Source organism: Mytilus trossulus, unplaced genomic scaffold (assembly GCF_036588685.1).
Source record: "Mytilus trossulus isolate FHL-02 unplaced genomic scaffold, PNRI_Mtr1.1.1.hap1 h1tg000110l__unscaffolded, whole genome shotgun sequence".
Taxonomy (NCBI): Eukaryota; Metazoa; Mollusca; class Bivalvia; order Mytilida; family Mytilidae; genus Mytilus; species Mytilus trossulus.
In genome coordinates this window covers 338,751-359,155 of record NW_026963297.1, presented here as the reverse complement: position 1 = coordinate 359,155, position 20,405 = coordinate 338,751, and the positions used below count along the sequence as shown (strand labels likewise).

Genomic DNA, 20,405 nt, shown 5'->3' with positions numbered 1-20,405 from the left:
ACAGTTAATCATAATGTGTGTGTATTGGAGGTACGCCCGGGAATTTTTTCCATGTTGATTAGCATACAGTAAAACATTCGAATGCAACTTTCATTTTTCACATCACGTATCTTGAATTTTGACTTGTATGTATTATTTGTAAAGTATACACATTCCGTAAAAAATGGACGTATTATGATATTTAAACGTATGTCCGTCTGTTGTAAATATAAGATGCATGCACAGTTAAAATACGGGTATATTTATATTTTATTGTGATTCTAATTTGTTTTTCAAACGGTACTCATCAGTTTTATCCGTTACCTTTTCCGTGTTATTCGTTACTCGTCTGTTGGTTGTCCTTTCGTAAATTCAGTCAACTAATATCAACGGACATGTAACAGAGGAGGAACGGACGAGTACCATACAAAATAGAAATCTACTAGACAGTCAATTGACAATATATTTGTTAAACGAACGTTCACAGTTTTGAACATGCACAAAATTCTAAACCTGGCGTTAAAGTGATTCGTACACCGGAAAAAGAACGGAGTCTAACGGATATGTACGGACACACACACACTGTAAATTTCAGCTCTGGTCATACCTTAATGGATAGGACGAACGGACATCAAGCGGATAACCCTTTTTTAGCTCACCTGGCCCACAGGGTCTAGTGAGCTTTTCCAATCACTTTTGCGTCCGTCGTCCGTTGTCCGTCGTCGTCCATCGTCTGTCGTCTCGTCGTCCGTCGTCCGTCGTCGTTAACTTTTACAAAAATCTTCTCCTCTGAAACTACAGACCCAAATTAAACCAAACTTAGCCACAATCATCATTGGGGTATTTAGTTTAAAAAATGTGTCCAGCGACCCGTCCAACCAACCAAGATGGCTGCCATGGATAAAAATAGAACATAGAGGTAAAATGCAGTTTTTGTCTTATAACTCAAAAACCAAAGCATTTAGAGCAAATTTGACATGGGGGTAAAAATTGTTCATCAGGTGAAGATCTATCTGCCTTAAAATTTTCAGATGAATCGGACAACCCGTTGTTGGGTTGCTGCCCCTGAATTGGTAATTTTAAGGAAATTCTGCTGTTTTTGGTTATTATCTTGAATATTATTATAGATAGAGATAAACTGTAAAAAGCAATAATGTTCAGCAAAGTAAGATTTACAAATAAGTCAATTGACCGAAATGGTCAATTGACCCCCTAAGGAGTTATTGTCCTTTATAGTCAATTTTTAACAATTTTCATACAATTTGTTAATTTTTACTAACATTTTCCACTAAAACTACTGGGTCAAGTTCATTATAAATAGAGATAATTGTAAGCAGAAAGAGTGTTCAGTAAAGAAAGATGTACAAACACATCACCATCACCAAAACATAATTTTGTCATGAACCCATCTGCTTCCTTTGTTTAATATTCACATAGACCAAGGTGAGCGACACAGGCTCTTAAGAGCCTCTAGTTTATCATTCCGTTCATGTTCGTTAGAAGCCCGTCCATATCCGTTAGACGTACGTCCATATCCGTTTTGCTTCCGTTTTATCTGTCGATGTCCGTTCTGTCCGTTGTATAATTTTTAGCATGTTCAAACTTTCAACGGACGTCCAACATGAGTGTTTGTTTAACCTCAGTAATCGTCCGTTTTTAACGGTACTCGTCTGTTTCGTTTCCGTTACTGGTCCGTTATACATCTGTTGGAGGTCCGGTAGACCAATTCACCAACGGACTTCTACCGGACGTATGACAAAAGAATTACGGATAAAACGGATGTGAAACGGATATGAACGGAAGGATAACGAATAAAACGGATACGCACCGAATGTAAAACGAACAAATGCAAATTGAAATGTCGCATTAAAATGCCAAGCATTGGTATGCCTTATTTCTTGAATGTCATGAATAAGAGCACGTCTTTATTGTCAGGCAGCTATCATTAAAGCCAGACTGAACTTAAGGTGGTACCCAACACTTTCACTAAAACTAATTTGGCTCGTTTAATTTTCATAAAATTTTGTCAAAGTATTTACTTTGAGACTTATAAAAAAATATACCAACCGTTTTGTCAGAAAAATTACACTGGTTATATAGCAATTTGACAAACATCAGTTTTGAATATTGAGAAACTTAATATTCCTTTTACAACATAAGGTAATTAAAACTTTTAACTGACTTTACAGAGTTATCTCCCTGGGGCCAATTGTTCAACTTGTCGTTAGCACTAACGCTCCATTAAATTTTGCTAACGTATCGTTAAAATTTAACGTCTCGTTAATCCTGTTGTTCATCTCATAGTTAGTTTTAACGCTCCGTTATAATGTTCTTAACTTGGGTGAAATTTAACGATGGTAGTAGCAGCGTTAAACCATTTAACCATGGTATAATCAGAAAATGGCTGCTTTGTTAATGCCACCACTGAGACCCAGAAAGGACAGAGTTTTTAGAGGAACTATTTCACATTTAACAAATTTAAATGATGATGAACTTAGAAGGAGGTATAGATTTGGCAAGGACTCAATTGCTTACCTTTGTAATCTTCTACAAGACAGACTCAAAAGGCCAACTAATAAAGCAACAGCACTGACCGTTGAACAGCAAGTATGTATTGCACTGCGTCTCTATGCATCCGGCTCATTCTTGCAAGTTATCGGAGATACATTGGGGTATGACAAAGGAACAGTTTCTCGTGTTGTAAATGATGTGACAGATGCCTTGATTGACATTAAGGACGATTTTGTGAGTTGGCCTACAGATGTGGATTCTATCAACAAGATCAAATGTGGGTTTTACAGGCAAAGCAACTTTCCGAATGTTTTGGGGTGCATTGACTGCACACATGTGAGAATACAGGCACCATCAGATGATGAACCATCCTTTGTAAACAGAAAGGGGTACCACAGCATAAATGTGCAAGCTGTCTGTGATTTTGAAGGTATTTTAATCTGTATTTTGCCATTCCCGATTTCGTCGTTGTTGATTTTTGAAAATTGTTCTCTCCCTTTAAAAATACCTTGACACTATCAATAGAGACAACTGGGTCCTTCTATTTCGACCCAAATTTCAGAGGCTCGATTACATTAGGTCTGGTCTTTATAACACTTAAACAAGATTTAAGGTATCAATTTTATTCATCTTGTCAACACAGAAAGATAAAACATGAACTACTCTTCAATTTGTGGGACCTTTTAGCTGTGCAACATTGTATTTTTTATTTACAGTATATGACAAAGAACTTCAAATCACGGTACAAAGCGGCATAACTCTAGTTAAATTAATATGACTTGTCTATGATACCGTGTGATTTGCACTGATTTCTTTTACTCTTTGTGATTTCAAATTCTCTTTTTTTAATCATATAGTAATAGCTTTATGTTTGTTTATATCCGAATTTTCCTGTTTTAAAAAAATGTCAGTAATGAAGTTTGTTGAGGAATAACTGTGGTACTTTGTGTGACTTCTTTTTTAGCAGGTGCGTTATTAGGGACTTAATTATCATTATTTACCTGGGAGGGGGCTGGTAATTTTGAATTTGAACATAAAATTTTCATGATCCCCCCATAATATTTCACTATTTTTGTTTGACCCCCCCCCCGAAAAAAAACATTTAAAAAAATGTGACCCCCCCCCCCCTTCTATTAAACATGTCAAAATATTAACATGCCAAATATTTGTTTTTTTAGACTAAAAAATACAGATTTTGAGGGAATGAGAGTTATAAATTAGCTGAAAGGGATCTTAAAATAAATAAAACCGGTTTCATGATAAATGATGTTCAAACTACTTATTTCTTTGTGCAAAACATATTGGGGACTTATCATTATTTACCTCTCTTTGAATTTACAATAAAATTTGAAACCCCCTATTCCACATATAGGAGAAAAATTACCCCCCCCCTGTATTTTGACAAGCCCCCTCTCAGATAAATAATGATAAGTTCCTAATGGACTTGCATAATTACACAATCTGCTATATTTTTTAAATTGTCTTTTTTCCTTTTTTTAAACACTGAATTTACAGGCAGGTTTACCAATATATTTGCAAACTGGCCAGGCTCCACTCACGACTCCCACATATTCAACACATCAACTTTGTCTAATCACCTCCAGACAAATCACAGGGGACTGATAGATGGTGTTATTCTTGGGTACAGTGGATATGCTTGTCGCCCTTACCTGCTTACTCCATATGCCAATCCAACAGAGAGACACCAGCAAAGGTTCAACGGATGCCATGCCAGTACTAGATCCGTTATAGAGAGGACTTTTGGTATTTTGAAAAGACGGTTTCATGTCCTTCATTCTGAGGTATATTTATATTAAATACAGATTTGACATTGTAATTCATACATAAATAAAGAACAAAATCCATGAAATGGTTACACAAAAATGGCTGAGAGATGTTTGTTAAACGTCCGTGAGACAGCAACCCGAATATATAAATTTGGAAAAAAGGCCCGCCTTGATCAACAAAAGGCTGTCCTTAAGGATCTTTGTCGAGTGTTGTAAATTTGTCTTCAATTTAGAATTTTGAACATGCATTTGGTATCACCGCCATCAACTTTCTAGAACAGTTATCTAAGTGCAAAGAATGAACTATAATGTCAAAACATTGAATAAAGGTATTTTAAATGACTTTTGCATATTATCTATATGTCAAGACATATAAAAAAGGATAAATATTTCTGCATGCATGACACCTTTTCATTTACTACTAGTTGCTCTAATAACTTGAAACTGAAATGAGCATATACTTTTTCATATTTAAGGTCCGAATGAAACCAGAAAAAAGTATGCAGAATTTTTGGTGCATGTGCAGTGTTGCATAACATCGCCTTGTCCAGAAATGAACCGTTGGTGAATGACGACGGTGCTGGTGTTCGACTTGATCAGCCCGTGCAAGTTCCAGCCTTTCTAGGAGTGCAAGATGGAAGAAACACAAGAGAACACGTTGCCAGATCATGTTTTAACCACTGAAATACGTATTATTAACCCTTTAATATGCTTTCTTACTTTTTCATAGACAAATGATCCTAACTTATTGAAGACCAGTTTTATTACACTATGGTCTTAATATAATGGAAACAATGTTTTATTTTGATGATGTTCGAAATAAAGAGACATGGGGTGCCTGCCAGTGAAACAACTATTCACCAAAGTGCAAAATAGTTTGATTTAAGCAACTTCTTGTTACCATATATATGACCATCAACAACGACGGTTTATTATCTCAATGATTCGATATTAAATCATTTAATAACATTGAAACTTTATTCGATAAGTGTTTAAGTTTTAAAGTAAAAGATTCAATTATTGCTCATGAAGTCAAACTCTTAACAAAATTGACACAGGCAGACTTTAGATGCTTTTCATGTCTCAGATCAATTACAGTTTCTATTTTTTTGTCAGAACTATTTGGTTCCCATTTTACACATCACTTCATTTACAAACGTATTCGATATCAACATGGTGGACATTGACACAATCCACATCCACAACCATTACAAATTCAAGAAAAGAAATTGGCGACCGTTTTCCCTACAAGATATAAAAATAGGTGCTTGATTCTGTTCTGTGTTGTTCAATAATTTCGGGAAGTTTTATTGATAACTGGTACATGTAGATCGTTGAGGTTAATAGTTAAGACCTCCTTTATATAAAAAAGAAGATGTGGTATGATTGCCAATGAAACAACTATCCGCATAAGACCAAAATGACACAAATATTAACAACTATAGGTCACCGTACGGCCTTCAACAATGAGCAAAGCCAATACCGCATAGTCAGCTATAAAAGGCCACGATAAAACAATGTAAAACACTTCAAAAGAGAAAACTAACGGCCTCATTTATGTAAAAAATGAACGAAAAACAAATATGTAACACATAAACAAATGACAACCACTGAATTACAGGCTGCTGACTTGGGACAGGCACATACATAAATAATATGGCGGGGTTAAACATGCTAGCGGGATTTTAATTCATTCAAATATATAATAATGGGAAATATATAATCATTTTTTTTTCTTTTGAAAATGACATTTAATCAATATAACATGAGAAGATAACAAATAATATTAGTTGGTAGAAACAAGAGCCTCAAGTCACTGTGACCATGACATTGGCTGGTACTCCTTTGCCTTGATTCTTTCCAGCAGTTCTATCTGCAAGTTCAGCTTTTTCATCTCCTTCTTCTGCTTTACAATTTCACCCCTAAAATACACAACCTGTTGAACAAAACAGAAATGTTAAAGATATGAATCAATCAACAATCGTACATGACTAATTTGTAAAAAGATTACAAGCTACTGTACAGCTGAATGAATACAATGCATTCCAAGAAAACAGATCAGCATAGAAAAATGATATAAATAGATGTGGGATATAGTAACCCAATGACAAAAAATTTCTAAACTTTATGAAGAGGAAAGGGCCAAATACTTCAAAAATATGTAAAGAAAGTTTGTATTTTGCATTAAAGGTAACCATTGGTAATCTACTTTTGAATGTTTGCTTGGACGCCATTTAAGAGAACATTACTTTGTCTGTGTAAGTTAAAAATAGTTACTTAAAAGGATACTCAGCATTCATGTGTCAGCATCCAGCAACATCTGACTAATATGAAAGTGCTCACATGTCATAACTCATCAGCTGACCAAATCAGAATTTGTTCAGTTTATTGGGAGGAGCGGACAAACAGGGTGAATGTAAGTCTTCGATCCCAGTGTGACACTCTGTGGGAGTGCATTGAAATTGTATATGTGTAGACAGTATATAAATTGGAAAATTGTCCTGAATATGCATGAAACATTTGTCCCTTGATGCTAAGGAAAGTATAATTTAACAATCAATTTTTAATATTACTACCAGTACATATATATTAAAAAAAACCTATACATGTATTGCCAACAAAGTATGGGGGACAAATTATACTACCGGACATAGTTAATTGTTATATATGCACCTGAAGCTCATAAACATCTTTGGCTTTTCTCTTCTTTGTGGCTGTAGCAGCTGTAGGGACGGCATGGGATTCATTGTTCTTAGCCTGTCTAGTTGGGTTTACCACAATTGGTACTGCCCGGTTACCAATAAACCCTGAAAGGACTGATGGTGACTGAGGTGAAGGAGGTGTTGAAGGTTGTAGTGAGGACTCAGATTGACATTCCATAGCTGACTGAAATAAATCCTGGGACCCAGTACATGCCATTCTAGAATCATCTTCAGACAATCTAGCCTCAGCTGCACCAGCTAAAACAAAGACAAAATAGCTCTTAAATTTAATGTTGTAAGCCAATTAATACGCAAAAGTTTTAGTTTAAAAAATTCGATAGGGGTATAAACATTTTAAAAATTAGATAGTAGATAATCATATACGTTATTGAGTAGACCCCCCCTTTTTTTTATTTGTGTCGCAAATGTTCTTACATATTTTCATTTTTTTAAACTACTTTTTCTATTTATCATATAAATTTGATGTTTGAACAATAGTTATATGAGGGAACAACACATATGGAGTGGAATGTAGTTCAGATATTGTCACGCCATGTCACAGGGCGACAGGTTGTATATTAGTACTTTTTTGTAAACCCTCATAATACATAGAGGTAAACATTCAGGTTGATTCCCTTTAAAACTTCTTGTAAGAAAGTGTTAATTAGGACAAAGTTTGTATTGTAGTTGGTTTTTTTAAAGTTGTAAAATTCTAGTAAAGACATGATATATTGACGAACATTTCTATGGTACGATATTCATTCGGGCCGAGATTACATATTTTAATTGAGCGCCATTAACAAATTCAGGAGAGCACCTGTTCAGAATTCTCGCATATCAGCATGGGACAGTGATGTAGATTCACAAGAAATGATAGGGTTAAAACCTTTTCTTTATTCGCATATTGACCGGGAAAACCCAAATAAGATTGAATAACATTTCAAGAAGGTATAATTATATTTCCTAACATGAGGAATTTGTAATGTTTACATTGTCACTGATTGTGAGGGCAAGGTCATTATTTAGTACATTTAAGTGCATAAACATGCAGACGATTTGATCATTTAAGAAATAAATATTGGTTAAATACCTTTCAAAAATATGAATAACTATGAAAATATCCTTGTATAGAAAGTATTTGGGTGACAATTTAGCACATGAACAAGGAAAAACTTTATTTCAACAGTTTTCAACGATAATTTGGGTCCATAGTGATATCGGCGGACATCAATTTCTGCCTCTACATCGATGTTATTCCTTCAACTAGGGCATATTAAAAGCACAACTGTTTAGAAATTTCCAGAGAAAGATCTATAGAAACTTTAAATTGATAAGACAAAATATTACATACCAATGATGCAGCTTTCTACACCTCCTATGCCCTTGAAGGAAGCAGAGTCCTTGCACAGATCTATTGTTCTGTTCACTGCCACACTCACTGGCTTAGCCTGTGGTCCAACACCTGTTTTCCCCTGGTCTCTCTTTTTGACAGAAAAGATCTTCTTTGCCTCTTTCTTGGTGTTGCCCCATTTATCTTTACAATCCTTGGCTGACCTATGGGCAACACCAAGAGAAGACACCATCATTGAAATTCTTCCACAGACTGCTGTTTTTCTTTTATTTGTCAAAGCACTTCCAAATTTGTCATTAATGACTGCATAATTCTTTTCTACTTCATCTTGGAGAAGATTAATTTCTGCTTCCGAAAAATTCGGCTTTCTTTCCCTTGTTTTCTTAACATTAGACTGATTACATGCACTAGCAGAAGGCAAGTCGGCCATATTTGTTTATGGGGGAAGTTCAGAAAATCTGAATTATGGGTAACTAAAATAGCCTCTAAACCATAGTTAAAATTTAACGACAGGTTAAGATTTGCTAACGGTCACGTTAGCTAACGCTACCGTTAAATCAACTTGAACAACAGCTTTTTAACCTTCCGTTAAGTAACGCCACATTAAACTTTTTAACGACACGTTAAGGCTAACGCTACCGTTAAGTTAACGACAAGTTGAACAACCGGCCCCTGTAGTGTTAGGTACCACCTTAAATAATGCAAATATAAACCTTTTAGACTATAAACTAAAACCAGTTACATGGAAACTTTATAATTTTTTATAAGGTCACGTTTATGTGATTTCAATGCATTAATACTGTAGTCTTTAATTTTCCGCTTATCTTGTTCAGGTAACACTCCACAGTTAAAAAACACCATTTCAATTGAACCAGAAACTGATGTATCATCCTCTATATTCCTGGCTTTCTAATACATTAACCCGACAGTTTGTGCTATACATGTGCAAAAGTATGTAAACAGTATATTCCATAGATTTTAAAAGTTAACATGATGAAATATAATTTTTGTTTTTGTTTATTCATGGCAACAATCTGCATTTAGTCACCTTCAAATATTGCAAAAAGGGGAATAAACATGTCACATATTCCCCCAAAAGTTGGTTCAAACAAGAATGTCAATGCCTTTGAGTGATACCTTTTCAGTAACTGTTGTAGTTTACCAAATGATCATTTGAAAAATGGTGTCTTTCGCTTAATTTTTTTCGTAAAATTAAATCGCAAAGTTCTTGCGAAAAAAAGTTGGAAAAAAGCATAATTGCCGGACCAATATTTGGTATGGATATGAAAATACGGACGGTCATACAGAAAACAGTCCATATTACATGCACTACATACTCTTGATGTTTCTAAAAACCCTCTATGAAGGCTATTTTAATCTTCAGCTATCAAAAAATGAACTTTATTCTACACTAGCTATCCTATTTGAAAAATCCACACGGGCTAAAATGCGAAACGGCACATCTAACTATAGAGTGCTACCTCATCCGTTTTATCCGGTACGCTTCCGTTCGGTGTCTGTTATGTGAGTGTTCAAATATTCCATTTTCTTAAGATAGTGTGTTGTATCTTGAATATAGGATGGTAAATTCTCTACATGTGGTCTCAGATAAAAGTCAATACGTTCTAATATTGTCTCTATATGGTGGTCATTTGCGGTAACAATTGGTTTACCTGGACTATTGACTTTGTGTATTTTGCTAAAAGATAGAAACGCCACGGCTTTGATTTTTGAGGTTTAAAATATTACAATGTGTCTTCATCAATATGTTCACACATGATTTTCAGGTTTGTGGTGATCTGTTTGTTGAATTGAGGCCTGGGGTCAGAGTTTAATTTCTTTTAAAATTTCTCATAAGTGAGTGGATATTCTGCCTCTTGAATGTAATCACATTTGTCCATGACGACTATAGCGTTACCTTTATCAGCTAGTTGTATTATAATGTCGTCTCTGCTTTAAGTAATCACACAGCTTCGTTTTCTAAAGCCTCGGTTACACCTTACCGGAAAAGACGAACGGACGACTAACGAATGCAAATACAAGTTGTGTGTTGACAAAATTGTTATCCATTGGGAGTCCGTTGATGTACTGACCAAATAAAACGAACGCTTAACGAATGCATAACGGACATTCAACGGATATGTAACGTACAAGAAACGGAAACGTACCGGACAGTACGGATGTCGAACGTCGAATGATTGTGAATGATTTGTTTTGTGTGACAACACTTCACCAGTGACCTGAGTGTAAGGTTGACAAGGACAGATCCAAAACTTTTGATTAGAGGTTTGGGGGCGGGGGGTATGTGTTTACTCCTGTCATGCTTCAGGGATTCCCTATGTAATCAACAAAATGTTTCACACAAAGGGGGGGGGGGGGGGTAGTCGTGAAGCTGTTCTCGATGTTCTAGAGCCTTACCATAACTGCGTGCTCTTGACTGTTAAAAAATTACAAAGCTGGACTGCCGAGAGCTATTTGCATTACATAACAAATTATCAAAAAGAAAATATTATTTTTAACTGATCTTGGACCTTTTTTAAAACGTTTTCCACGTTACGGCTGGAAGACAGTAACAATCAAAACCTAGGAATAAACGAAGACTCATAAAACCAAAAGACGTTTACATCAACAGTTACAACTAATAATTAAGAAAAAACACTAAAAATGATGGAAGGTTATTATGAATGAGGAAGAATATCAGATATGATTTCTGACACACTTTTGTCATCTTTTGGAAATTATTAAAATATGGTAAATTTGTATATCCGTGTTAGGCAACAATGACAAACTCTTACTTTACAAAGTCAAATGCTCCAAGCAGGCAGCTTGTGTGAATGTAAGTGATGAAGACAAAGTAAATGAATGAAATATTTATTACCTCAGTAATAAATTAACAAAATAGCAATTCAATACAATCAAATATATGCATAGTTTTGGTAGTCATTTCTTTCGTCATAAATAACGGCAATTGAATGGTTAAACAATTTAAGTGAAAAAGCATATTAGCATCAATGAAAGACAGGAATACAAAAATAATAATAAAACAACAATACAATGGCGGGATTAATAAGTACACAGCTACGTCACATGGATACCACCAAAAGAACAGACTTGATAGTTAAAGTTATATTCATAAAGACAAATAAAAGAATTCTATAACAAGTTATTAAGATGATAAACAACGTCAGTACCCAAATTATATACTCCAAGGCTATTGTGTATTAATTGTGAAGTTGATACGGAATGTTTATCAACAAGGCATTGATATGTTCCGATGAACTTTTTTGAGAAAAAAGGACGTGACGTTCTTTAACATACTCCTAGTTCATCAACTTTCTACACTGGTGGCGTTTTACAAAGTCTGAGTAGTTGCTGCATGCTCTGGAATATCAAGTATGTGTTATCTATTTATACTTAATACCAACGCACTTGCTTATGACATCACAATTATTAATTACGACAATCCATCTTATATTCAGCAGCAAAATAAACACAATGTCTAACGTTAAAAGATGTGTTTGTGACTCAGTGAAAATATAGTGAAAGCAATACATATATCATTTTCATAACAAGAAACAATTAATACAGAATAATTCTTATATAATTTGCATATTAGGGAATACGTTGATATGATTGGTCGAAAGGACTTCCGGCAGTTGATCTTGACGTTGATTATTTTTCGATAGACGACGTTGACCGAACTTCTTATCGTAACCAATTTAATCAAGATGGCGGCAATAATAACAACGACGTAAACAACATTTATTTTCACTGCACGTTAATCGGGTAATCGAATAATAAACACAAACACATTCGTTTGAATGATAATAAGAGTTTTTGCAGTCTATTTTTGATCAGATAGCAAAATTCATATTTTTAGGTAATCAAACAAATATCTCCATGCGCCAGGTCTATTCAATGATAGATATATAGAATTAACGTGTGATAGAGGTAACGAGTGTGGACAAATATATTCCCTTTTTCCAATTTAAAGGATTTATAAGGATTAAACGCCTTTTTAAAGGAATTTATTGGTGAATAAACTGGACCAAGTCACTCACAAACATATCATCAATGTTCTTTGGACTTTTATTTGTTTGTGAGTGAATTGGTCGAGTTTATACACCAATAAATTTATTAATAAAGGCGTTTAATCCTATGTAACAATACCACATTGGAATATCAATTATACATGCAAATTGGATAATTTAATAAAATAAAATATTACAAACCGGTTAGTAACTCCATTTGTAGTTGTATTACTATTATTCTTGTCCAGAACGAAACTTATTTCCACGAAAGTACAGTCGGTATTTGTAAATCCGTTACATTTGATCCTACAAGAAAGAACTGGTCGTCGCTGATAGGATTTAATTTATGGTCAAAATATATAAAACAATACATTATTATTAAAGTCAACTTCTTTTTTTTTAGAAGAGCTACTACTTCAAATAAAAGAAATATCGCACACCTTATTTTCTCATTTACTGGTAACTCAACACTCCCGTCAGTACTATATATTATATAAAAAAATGTTTCAAACAAACGTATTGTCTTTTTCAATGTGCACGCACTTTTATGATAGGGACAGTGATGTTGATGAATCTGTTTCAATATATCACATTTACCTGACATTAAATGAGAGGATGTGAATCATTATAGGATTATTGTAGAGTGGTTGTATCGGACACACATTAAGGCTTAGTAATAAGAACGTCTGCTTGCAATGATACTTGTATTGAAACTCTGAATAGCTATCGTCACAACAAGGGTAACGTCGTGTACACGGAGCGCGGTAGCGGGAACAGCTTAAGTGCAATTCTTAACAAGGATATACAAAGTACACTAACATTTCCATTCTCTTACATATTGACTGAGCGAAGGACAATGTGATGTTATTTTGGTTTAATGCTTGTCTTTATTTGTTATATTGATGACGATAGAAGAGACACCATGTGCCGAGTCGAATAGTTTTCTGTGTAAATATTTTAAATTTTTTTGCTGAAAATAAGAGTTTATTGACAGAACATATGAATGCTGTTTCATTTTAAGATTTTAATATTGTTTTTTTTAACTCAATCATAACAAAAAACGTAAAAAAGTTAACCTGAAAAGACGTATTTAAAGATAGTATTTATAATACAGAAAGAAAACGATATGGTAAATAATCCGTGTGATGTTAGTTTGTTAATATCGAGTTTTGTTTAAATGTTGAGACATCTGCAAATCAATGTATAAAGGTTTTGTATAATATTTTAAACGATAATTTTAAATTTCTATAGGAAAGGATATTATCAATCTTGATAATAATATTTGGTGAATACGTGCACGATATCTAGCACAAAAAACCTGCCAGTACTATAACATATGATCATTCATAACCTTCCGTTTAGGAAATAAAGATTGCATATTATCTTGACGAAAATAAATTCACAAATAGTTATCAGATATTCAAATTGCAATTTATACTTTTGTTGTTGGGGACCCAAGGTCTTTTCGAGATTGAATCATTGCTGTCAAAATTATTTGTACTCTCAATCACTTGAACCTAAAGTACATTTTATTTGTGGTATATTTATATTAACGTTTGGCTATTCGCATTAAAAATAACGATAGTTGTTCAGAAAAGTAATGTTTCATTTAGAGTGAAAAACAAAATATAGGGATGAATTCATATGTAATCTGTAAAGATAACACGTCATATCTTTTCATGGAATATAGCATTTGTTTAAAAAAATTCCTGCACCAGTAAAAAATAATCATATTCCGACCATACCATTCAAACGATTCATGTACATTGACTTAACAGCAATCATCTATACAGTTTTTGAAGCTGAATTATGTGTGTACCTCTAGCTTGGTTAAACAAGTGTTAAGGTGCTGGAATTCAATGTACCCTATCAAAATGGAAGGTGACAATAAAAAAAGGACATTGATCAAGGATCGAATATTGAAAATGCATCTGTCTTTTAATGAAAATCGTAATGTATGCTCTTTTCAGTTACACGTTATCATATTGTTAGATCTCCGAGAATTGTTATTTGTATTTAAAGTATTTACATACAAGGAACAAGATGCACTAGCTAGAGGGTCCGGTTAACCTACCATATATATGTATTTTAAGATACCTTAGGGAAAGACACATATACTCTCTTGTTGCATGTACAGCAAAGTGTTTATTTCAAAAGTTCTTACCATAAAATTATATTTCAATTTATTTCGAACGTTAAGTTTTGTTGGATAAAACATGAACATGAGAGCAATACATCGTTACTGATGGTCACAAACCTGACATGTACAGCAAGATAACTTGATAACCAGTCACTTTGATTGCAACACGTTTTATGACTGTTCCTACCATCATATCGGTCCTAGTAAAACATCAAGTTAATTTTGAAAGCATCATTAGCCTTACTGCGTTTAAATTAACTTTGGGAGGGACAGCTACATAATTAAATTTACAATCATTCATGCACGATGATAACTTTGACCTCGAAAATTCCGATTAAACCTAACCGAATAAAAAGATAACTTTTAGAAGGTCTAAGTACCACTACTGTATTTTAATGTGTTACCCATTATTAATTGTAAAATATAAATGACAGCAATTATGATACAGAGTGACTTCTAAATTGTCTCCCCCTCAATTGAGAGTGCCAGCATTTCCTCTTTTAGTTCCAATTACTTAGCCGTCACTAAAACCAGTAGTTTTTATATCTCAGGATTGTTTGTAAAACAAAAATGTTTGACTACAACTTCAAACACACCATATATGTTATATTATAGCAGCGATAAGATCAGTAAATCTATTACCATGAGTACTCAAAATGGGCTGTGTGATAGAAATAACAGAAACATTGGTACACAATGACTACACATATTTGTCTGCATTAGCAAACAGTGCCAACTAGTCCTCCTTTTGATAAAAAACAATCACAAACCAGTAATTTCATATCTCAGAATGGTTTGTCGAACAATACTTTTTGGCTGCAACATCAAAAACTGACAAAGAGTAGTGTTTACTGTAAAACTAAAATGGCGGTATACATTAACTCAATTTATATTGTTACTCATGAAGCAATGAACAGTACAAATGGCAGTAATTATTGAAACACAAATACAATCAATCAAGTGTGCACACAATTCCACTTGCTTTTTAGGATATGTTGTAAAATACGAGCGACAGTAATATTAGTACATAATGACTTCACAAATTTCTATAAAATAAAATGTATGACGAGGATGTTTCTGCAGTAAGCGTCTGAGGTGGTTCTCAATAAATGTTAATAAAAAGAAGGTTGACATTCGGAACTCATAACACAATTTCTTTATTATACCACTATAAAATTACTTATCCCGTGCAAAAGTACACTATAGTTTGAATAACATTAACAAACGAGCCCTTACGGGTATTTAAATATCGTTTTACGTTATTTGCCAACTGAAATTGATATCAGTATTCATGATCGTCCTCTGACGAAGATAAATTTGACATTGACACAATGATAACAGGTTTAAAAACACGAATTTAAATTTGTCATTTAGAAATGGTTTGAACACAGTTTCTTGCAAAACTGTTGATACTATGTGATTCAAAACTATCTTAATACATGTATGCATTTAACGATTTGAGCGTAAGAGAATAAAATATTCTTTAGTTTCTTTTTTAGCAAAAAAATAAAATCGCACTTTTTATTAATTTTTTGTTAAACTGAAATAATGTCTTTTCTATTGAAAAACTCGCTTTTATTTAAATCCTGAAAAAAAATCACTTCAAATAACTTATTAGAGGCCAGTTACTAGTAAATAGTTTGAAAGGTCTTCTGCCACATTTATATACCAATTATTAAAACATTAATGTGTTTGATATACAGAGTAATAGTGTTAGTGTGTAGTATTTACATTACGACATAAAAAGTAATACTATTACTTGGGTTTCGTGCAAACACCGAATTCTTGTCTTACATTTTGTTGAATATCCTACTACTAATTTCACTCTTCAGCTCTTCGAGGATATAATATTAGCATCCTATTTACCGGAGTTAGATGATGCAAAATAATTAACTCCCTTCCAAGAGGTCAAATTCATGACTGATGACGTACATGCATGCTCATATTCATACGGCATAGCTGCCTGTGAAGCATATATTTATTTTCCAAGCGGCGAGGTGTATATGCTTTCAAATTTCATGAAGTGCCTATACCCAGGTCATATTTGATTAGCTTGGGTGACAATGACATAGATTATGATCAAATCTGCAATTATAATTTTAATAAATTTGATATATATTATTATCAACATACTACATTTAGTACTATAGAGCTTTGTCATTGTAAATTCTTTTTGGATAGTGCTAAGCAGGGGTTGAGAATCCAATGACTTATATAATTGCCCGATAATTACGAAAAAACAACAGACGTTGTCTTGTTTAACGTAGAGCCATTCCCTTGTTCTCGAAAATGAATTTGAGTTTCTTGTATGGAGCGGGAATTGCCAAGCAACAGGGTTTAATGGGGTCCGTGTTGATCAAGTATCGTTGGGTTTATATGTTACACTGTCATTGCTATATTTTATTTTGTTGTGAACGGGTCAGAAATAGTTCCGCTGTTCCTTTTTTCCTTGACAAATGTTTCCCGGTTTTAAAAACTTTTAATTTTTTTTCGTACTAATGATTCTTTTTAAATTTCTTCTATGGCCATGCATAAGGGAGTTTTGTTTTATCTAATTAGATAAGTAAAACCCCGTCGCATGTTTTGTGCGCCTGAACCAAGTCCTGAATGTTAATACTATGGACGGTCTTCACACGGTGGAAATTATCCTTTGCCTTCATATTTGATTCCTCTTTCGTAACTTTTCTGTAAGATAGCGGGGTAAGGTGTCTGACCCTAAATTTGGACCTACGTTAATAACAAACTGTGCCGAAGAACACCTTGGGTTTCTTCTCCAGTACACCTCAGTTACCCAGCTTCCCTTTGCACCTAGTGGAGACACAAGTTTTGCCGTAGAACATTTTTTATTAACTTTTCTGTAAGGTAGACTGTAAGGTAATAAGACTGTCCGACTCAATCTTTGAACCTACTTAAAAAACAATAAACTAAGCCGTAGAACACACTGTGTGTTTTCTCAAGTAGACCACAGCTACACAGCTTCCCTTTCTGCCTGTTGCAGAGAGATTCACATTACGTGTATATCGATTTTTTTTTTCATTTCATATGTACCGGAATAGACATTGATACAAAATTCGACTGACAAATTTGATATTTAAGGATGCCTAGTGTATGGAAAGTATGTATGTAACTTTTGGTCGTACATTGCAAATTTTTTATTCAGTTTTTGGAAATATGACACGATTCCACACATCTTACTTAAACCAATATTATCAAGAATGGTAGTTTATTACTACATGTAAATTGTTTGTTTAGCTCACAATCATTAGGAATCAAAAAACAAGAAAAAGAATAGAAAAAAACAATTTTAAAATGTACCATGTTTTAATCAACAAAGAGTGTACTCAAAAAATTAAGTGGTTGCTAGCATCATTCGTATATAAAACGACTTTTGAGGATCACGACAAGCCGTAAAAATGTCGAATTCTGCTGTCAAAGGACGTGCTATACATGTATATTAAAAAAAGATTTTGAGATTTTTGGAACATTTGAGTTTGATATATTTGTATTGATATTTTTGTTGGCATATCATCAAAATTGCCTGCTAGAAAAAAAGTGGCTGCTTACTTGATTGGCTGCTAAAAGAGGCTGCCAGCTTAAGTCCAGTTAAGGAATCTATCATTATGTTTTTACGACATATCGTTATTCTCGTAATATACATGTAAACTCAATAAAACATTACAACTTAAATACGTCCGTTGTTAGTTATGGCTTTATCTTTGTTTGTTTTTTATCATTACGTCCTTAGGACTCCAACATTTAAATTAAACGAAAACAATCAATATGTCACGTTGAAAGGACCCGCAGTCTAGCTATCGTTCATTAGAATTACTTAAATAGGAACGTATAACGTCAACAATTTGAAATGTTTACACTGGTTTGAAATCCAAGTGAAGTGATGGATGAGAAAACTAAATGATATTCGAGTTTCATTTAAATTTTCAATCGTTTAAGTCATGCTTACTTTGAAGCAAGATCTTACATAATGCAATGCAAACAAATCATATGACCTTCAGTTTAATTTCAAAATTGTAACGAAATTTCCGTGATCCAATACCACCCAATAATATGTGTCTAGCAATTATATGGTGTTGAAATACACGTATATATAACATCTCATTATTTGATTTGTTAAAAAGAAAGTGCACTTTTGCACATTACAGACAATAGTTAGCTTGGCCCTCGTTTGCTTTTAACATTTATAATTAACAGTGTCATATAACCCATTAAAACGGTAGATGATGTTTTTCTGAACCTGAACAAATAATGAAAGCATGAGGTAAGCAACAGTTAAAATGCTAGAAATAATGCATACAAACTAGTTATCATAACTTTGAATATATGGTTTTAAAATCTGCCACATACACTGTAAAAACAGTGTTTGGATTCTAAACACTTATCTAAACACTTTTTTTCTGTGTACGATTTGAAACGCGTTTAGCATCTAAACATGTTTAGATTGTAACAAGTGTTTAGATTTCAACAAGTGTTTATATGTTATATGTTTAGAAATATATGGTGTGTAGACGTTCCAACGGTAAGCCTACTAGTACTATAATTTCACAGGAACTACTTGTGGTACAGCACTACAGGTTGAATAGTCCACAATGTATTGTAGAATATACAATAAATGTGTACATTTCTGCTTTAATGTTCTTGCAATGATTTTTACCATAATAAAATTATTGGACTTGTCTATATATATTAAAGCTGGAAAACTTCGGTAATGATAATAATATTATTATCACTAACATTTTGTTCTTCATGGAGACCAAAGAAAAGTTTGTAAACAATACGACCAAATTACCGTCAGAAAGATCTGTAAACAATAAGACCAAGGTTTGAAAAGACTGTAAACAATTAGACAAAGTTTAACCCTACATTATTTTGAAAGGAAAAGCCTGTACCAAGTCAGGAATATGACTTTTTTTATTCCTTTCGATGGACCTTCCATCTTTTTATAAAACTTGGAGTCTGGTTCTTTTGTTTTTCTTTTTTCTGATCTAGTCTTAAACATAACATACAATCTATTCAAATTATTTCAATAATTTATTTTTAAGTCTCACTAAATGCAAACAAAAAATACAATTATAAAATCTGATGATTTTTATCCTCAACAAAACAGAAATTGTCAGTTCATCTCCTATCATACATGAATTTTTCATCAAAACAATCTTCTTTTGAATGATAAAATCTCTTGATGTGCAGTTCCTTTTGGTTTTAAGGTGAACTTTTCTATCCTGAAATGAAAAATGAAACATTCATGTACATTTGTATGCAACAGTCACTTATTCTTATATCATGTTTATTAAAATACATTAAACAAGCTTCTTGAAAAAGATTCTTACAAAAGAAAAATACAATTTGTACTTAAAAAGACAATACTTTATACCTTGTACAAATCAGGGTTTGAAATTAGCAGGGGCCCACTCGCTAATGGCCCCTAAAATTTGGTATGTGCTACTCAAATTTCAGCTTTTCTTGTACTGGACTATATATGTGGGCTACAAAACTTAAGCTGTGGGCTACAATTATCAAAATCTTAAGTTCAATCCCTGCTTGAAATGTACTCATCAAAAGACAAACAAATCAAAGGGAACACTTACATGTATATAGAGCAAACAAGCATGCAAGTTTTTATTTATATTATAAAACACAATCCTTGATTTCTGAGACCTACAGCCTGTTTTTCCTATTTTATCCTAATATTATGAATATATTTTTTTAAATTGCCCATTTTTTACCTATTCAACAGAATAAATATTAGAGAATGATTTAACCTCCATTTTTCAATCATATTATAGTTCTATTGGCAACTTAATAATATACTTATATATTTTTACTTACATCTGCTCTTGAAATCAAGTCATCCTTTTCTTTCTTCGTTGCTTTGTTTCTGACCTGTTC

The 20,405-nt window shown here is 33.4% G+C and overlaps 1 protein-coding gene and 1 long non-coding RNA gene across 3 annotated transcripts in view; one reads left to right on the top strand and one right to left on the bottom strand.

Moving 5' to 3' along the window:
- The first annotated feature begins 2,183 nt into the window (after positions 1-2,183).
- LOC134699999 (putative nuclease HARBI1) lies at positions 2,184-4,307 on the top strand. Its single transcript, XM_063561400.1, has 2 exons — positions 2,184-2,920; positions 4,006-4,307. The coding sequence occupies exons 1-2, from the start codon at positions 2,380-2,382 to the stop codon at positions 4,305-4,307; spliced, it is 843 nt and encodes a 280-aa protein (XP_063417470.1). The 5' UTR covers positions 2,184-2,379.
- Positions 4,308-11,272: 6,965 nt separating this feature from the next.
- Positions 11,273-20,405, bottom strand: part of LOC134700046 (uncharacterized) — a 35,191-nt gene continuing 26,058 nt past the window's right edge. Inside the window, exons 1-3 of one of the 2 annotated variants that reach the window (XR_010103750.1) lie at positions 18,066-18,183; positions 12,563-12,667; positions 11,273-11,711 (exon numbers count right to left, since the gene is read on the bottom strand). This is a non-coding gene — a long non-coding RNA (uncharacterized LOC134700046). Of the gene's footprint in view, positions 11,712-12,562; positions 12,668-18,065; positions 18,184-20,405 lie in introns of those variants that run through there. The other variant, XR_010103751.1, reaches the window with a different exon arrangement.

Coding starts and splice junctions, on each gene's coding strand:
- LOC134699999 (XM_063561400.1), top strand. CDS start 2,380: ATGGCTGCTTTGTTAATGCCACCACTGAGACCCAGAAAGGACAGAGTT. Junction 2,921..4,005: donor AGCTGTCTGTGATTTTGAAG/GTATTTTAATCT, acceptor CTGAATTTACAG/GCAGGTTTACCAATATATTT.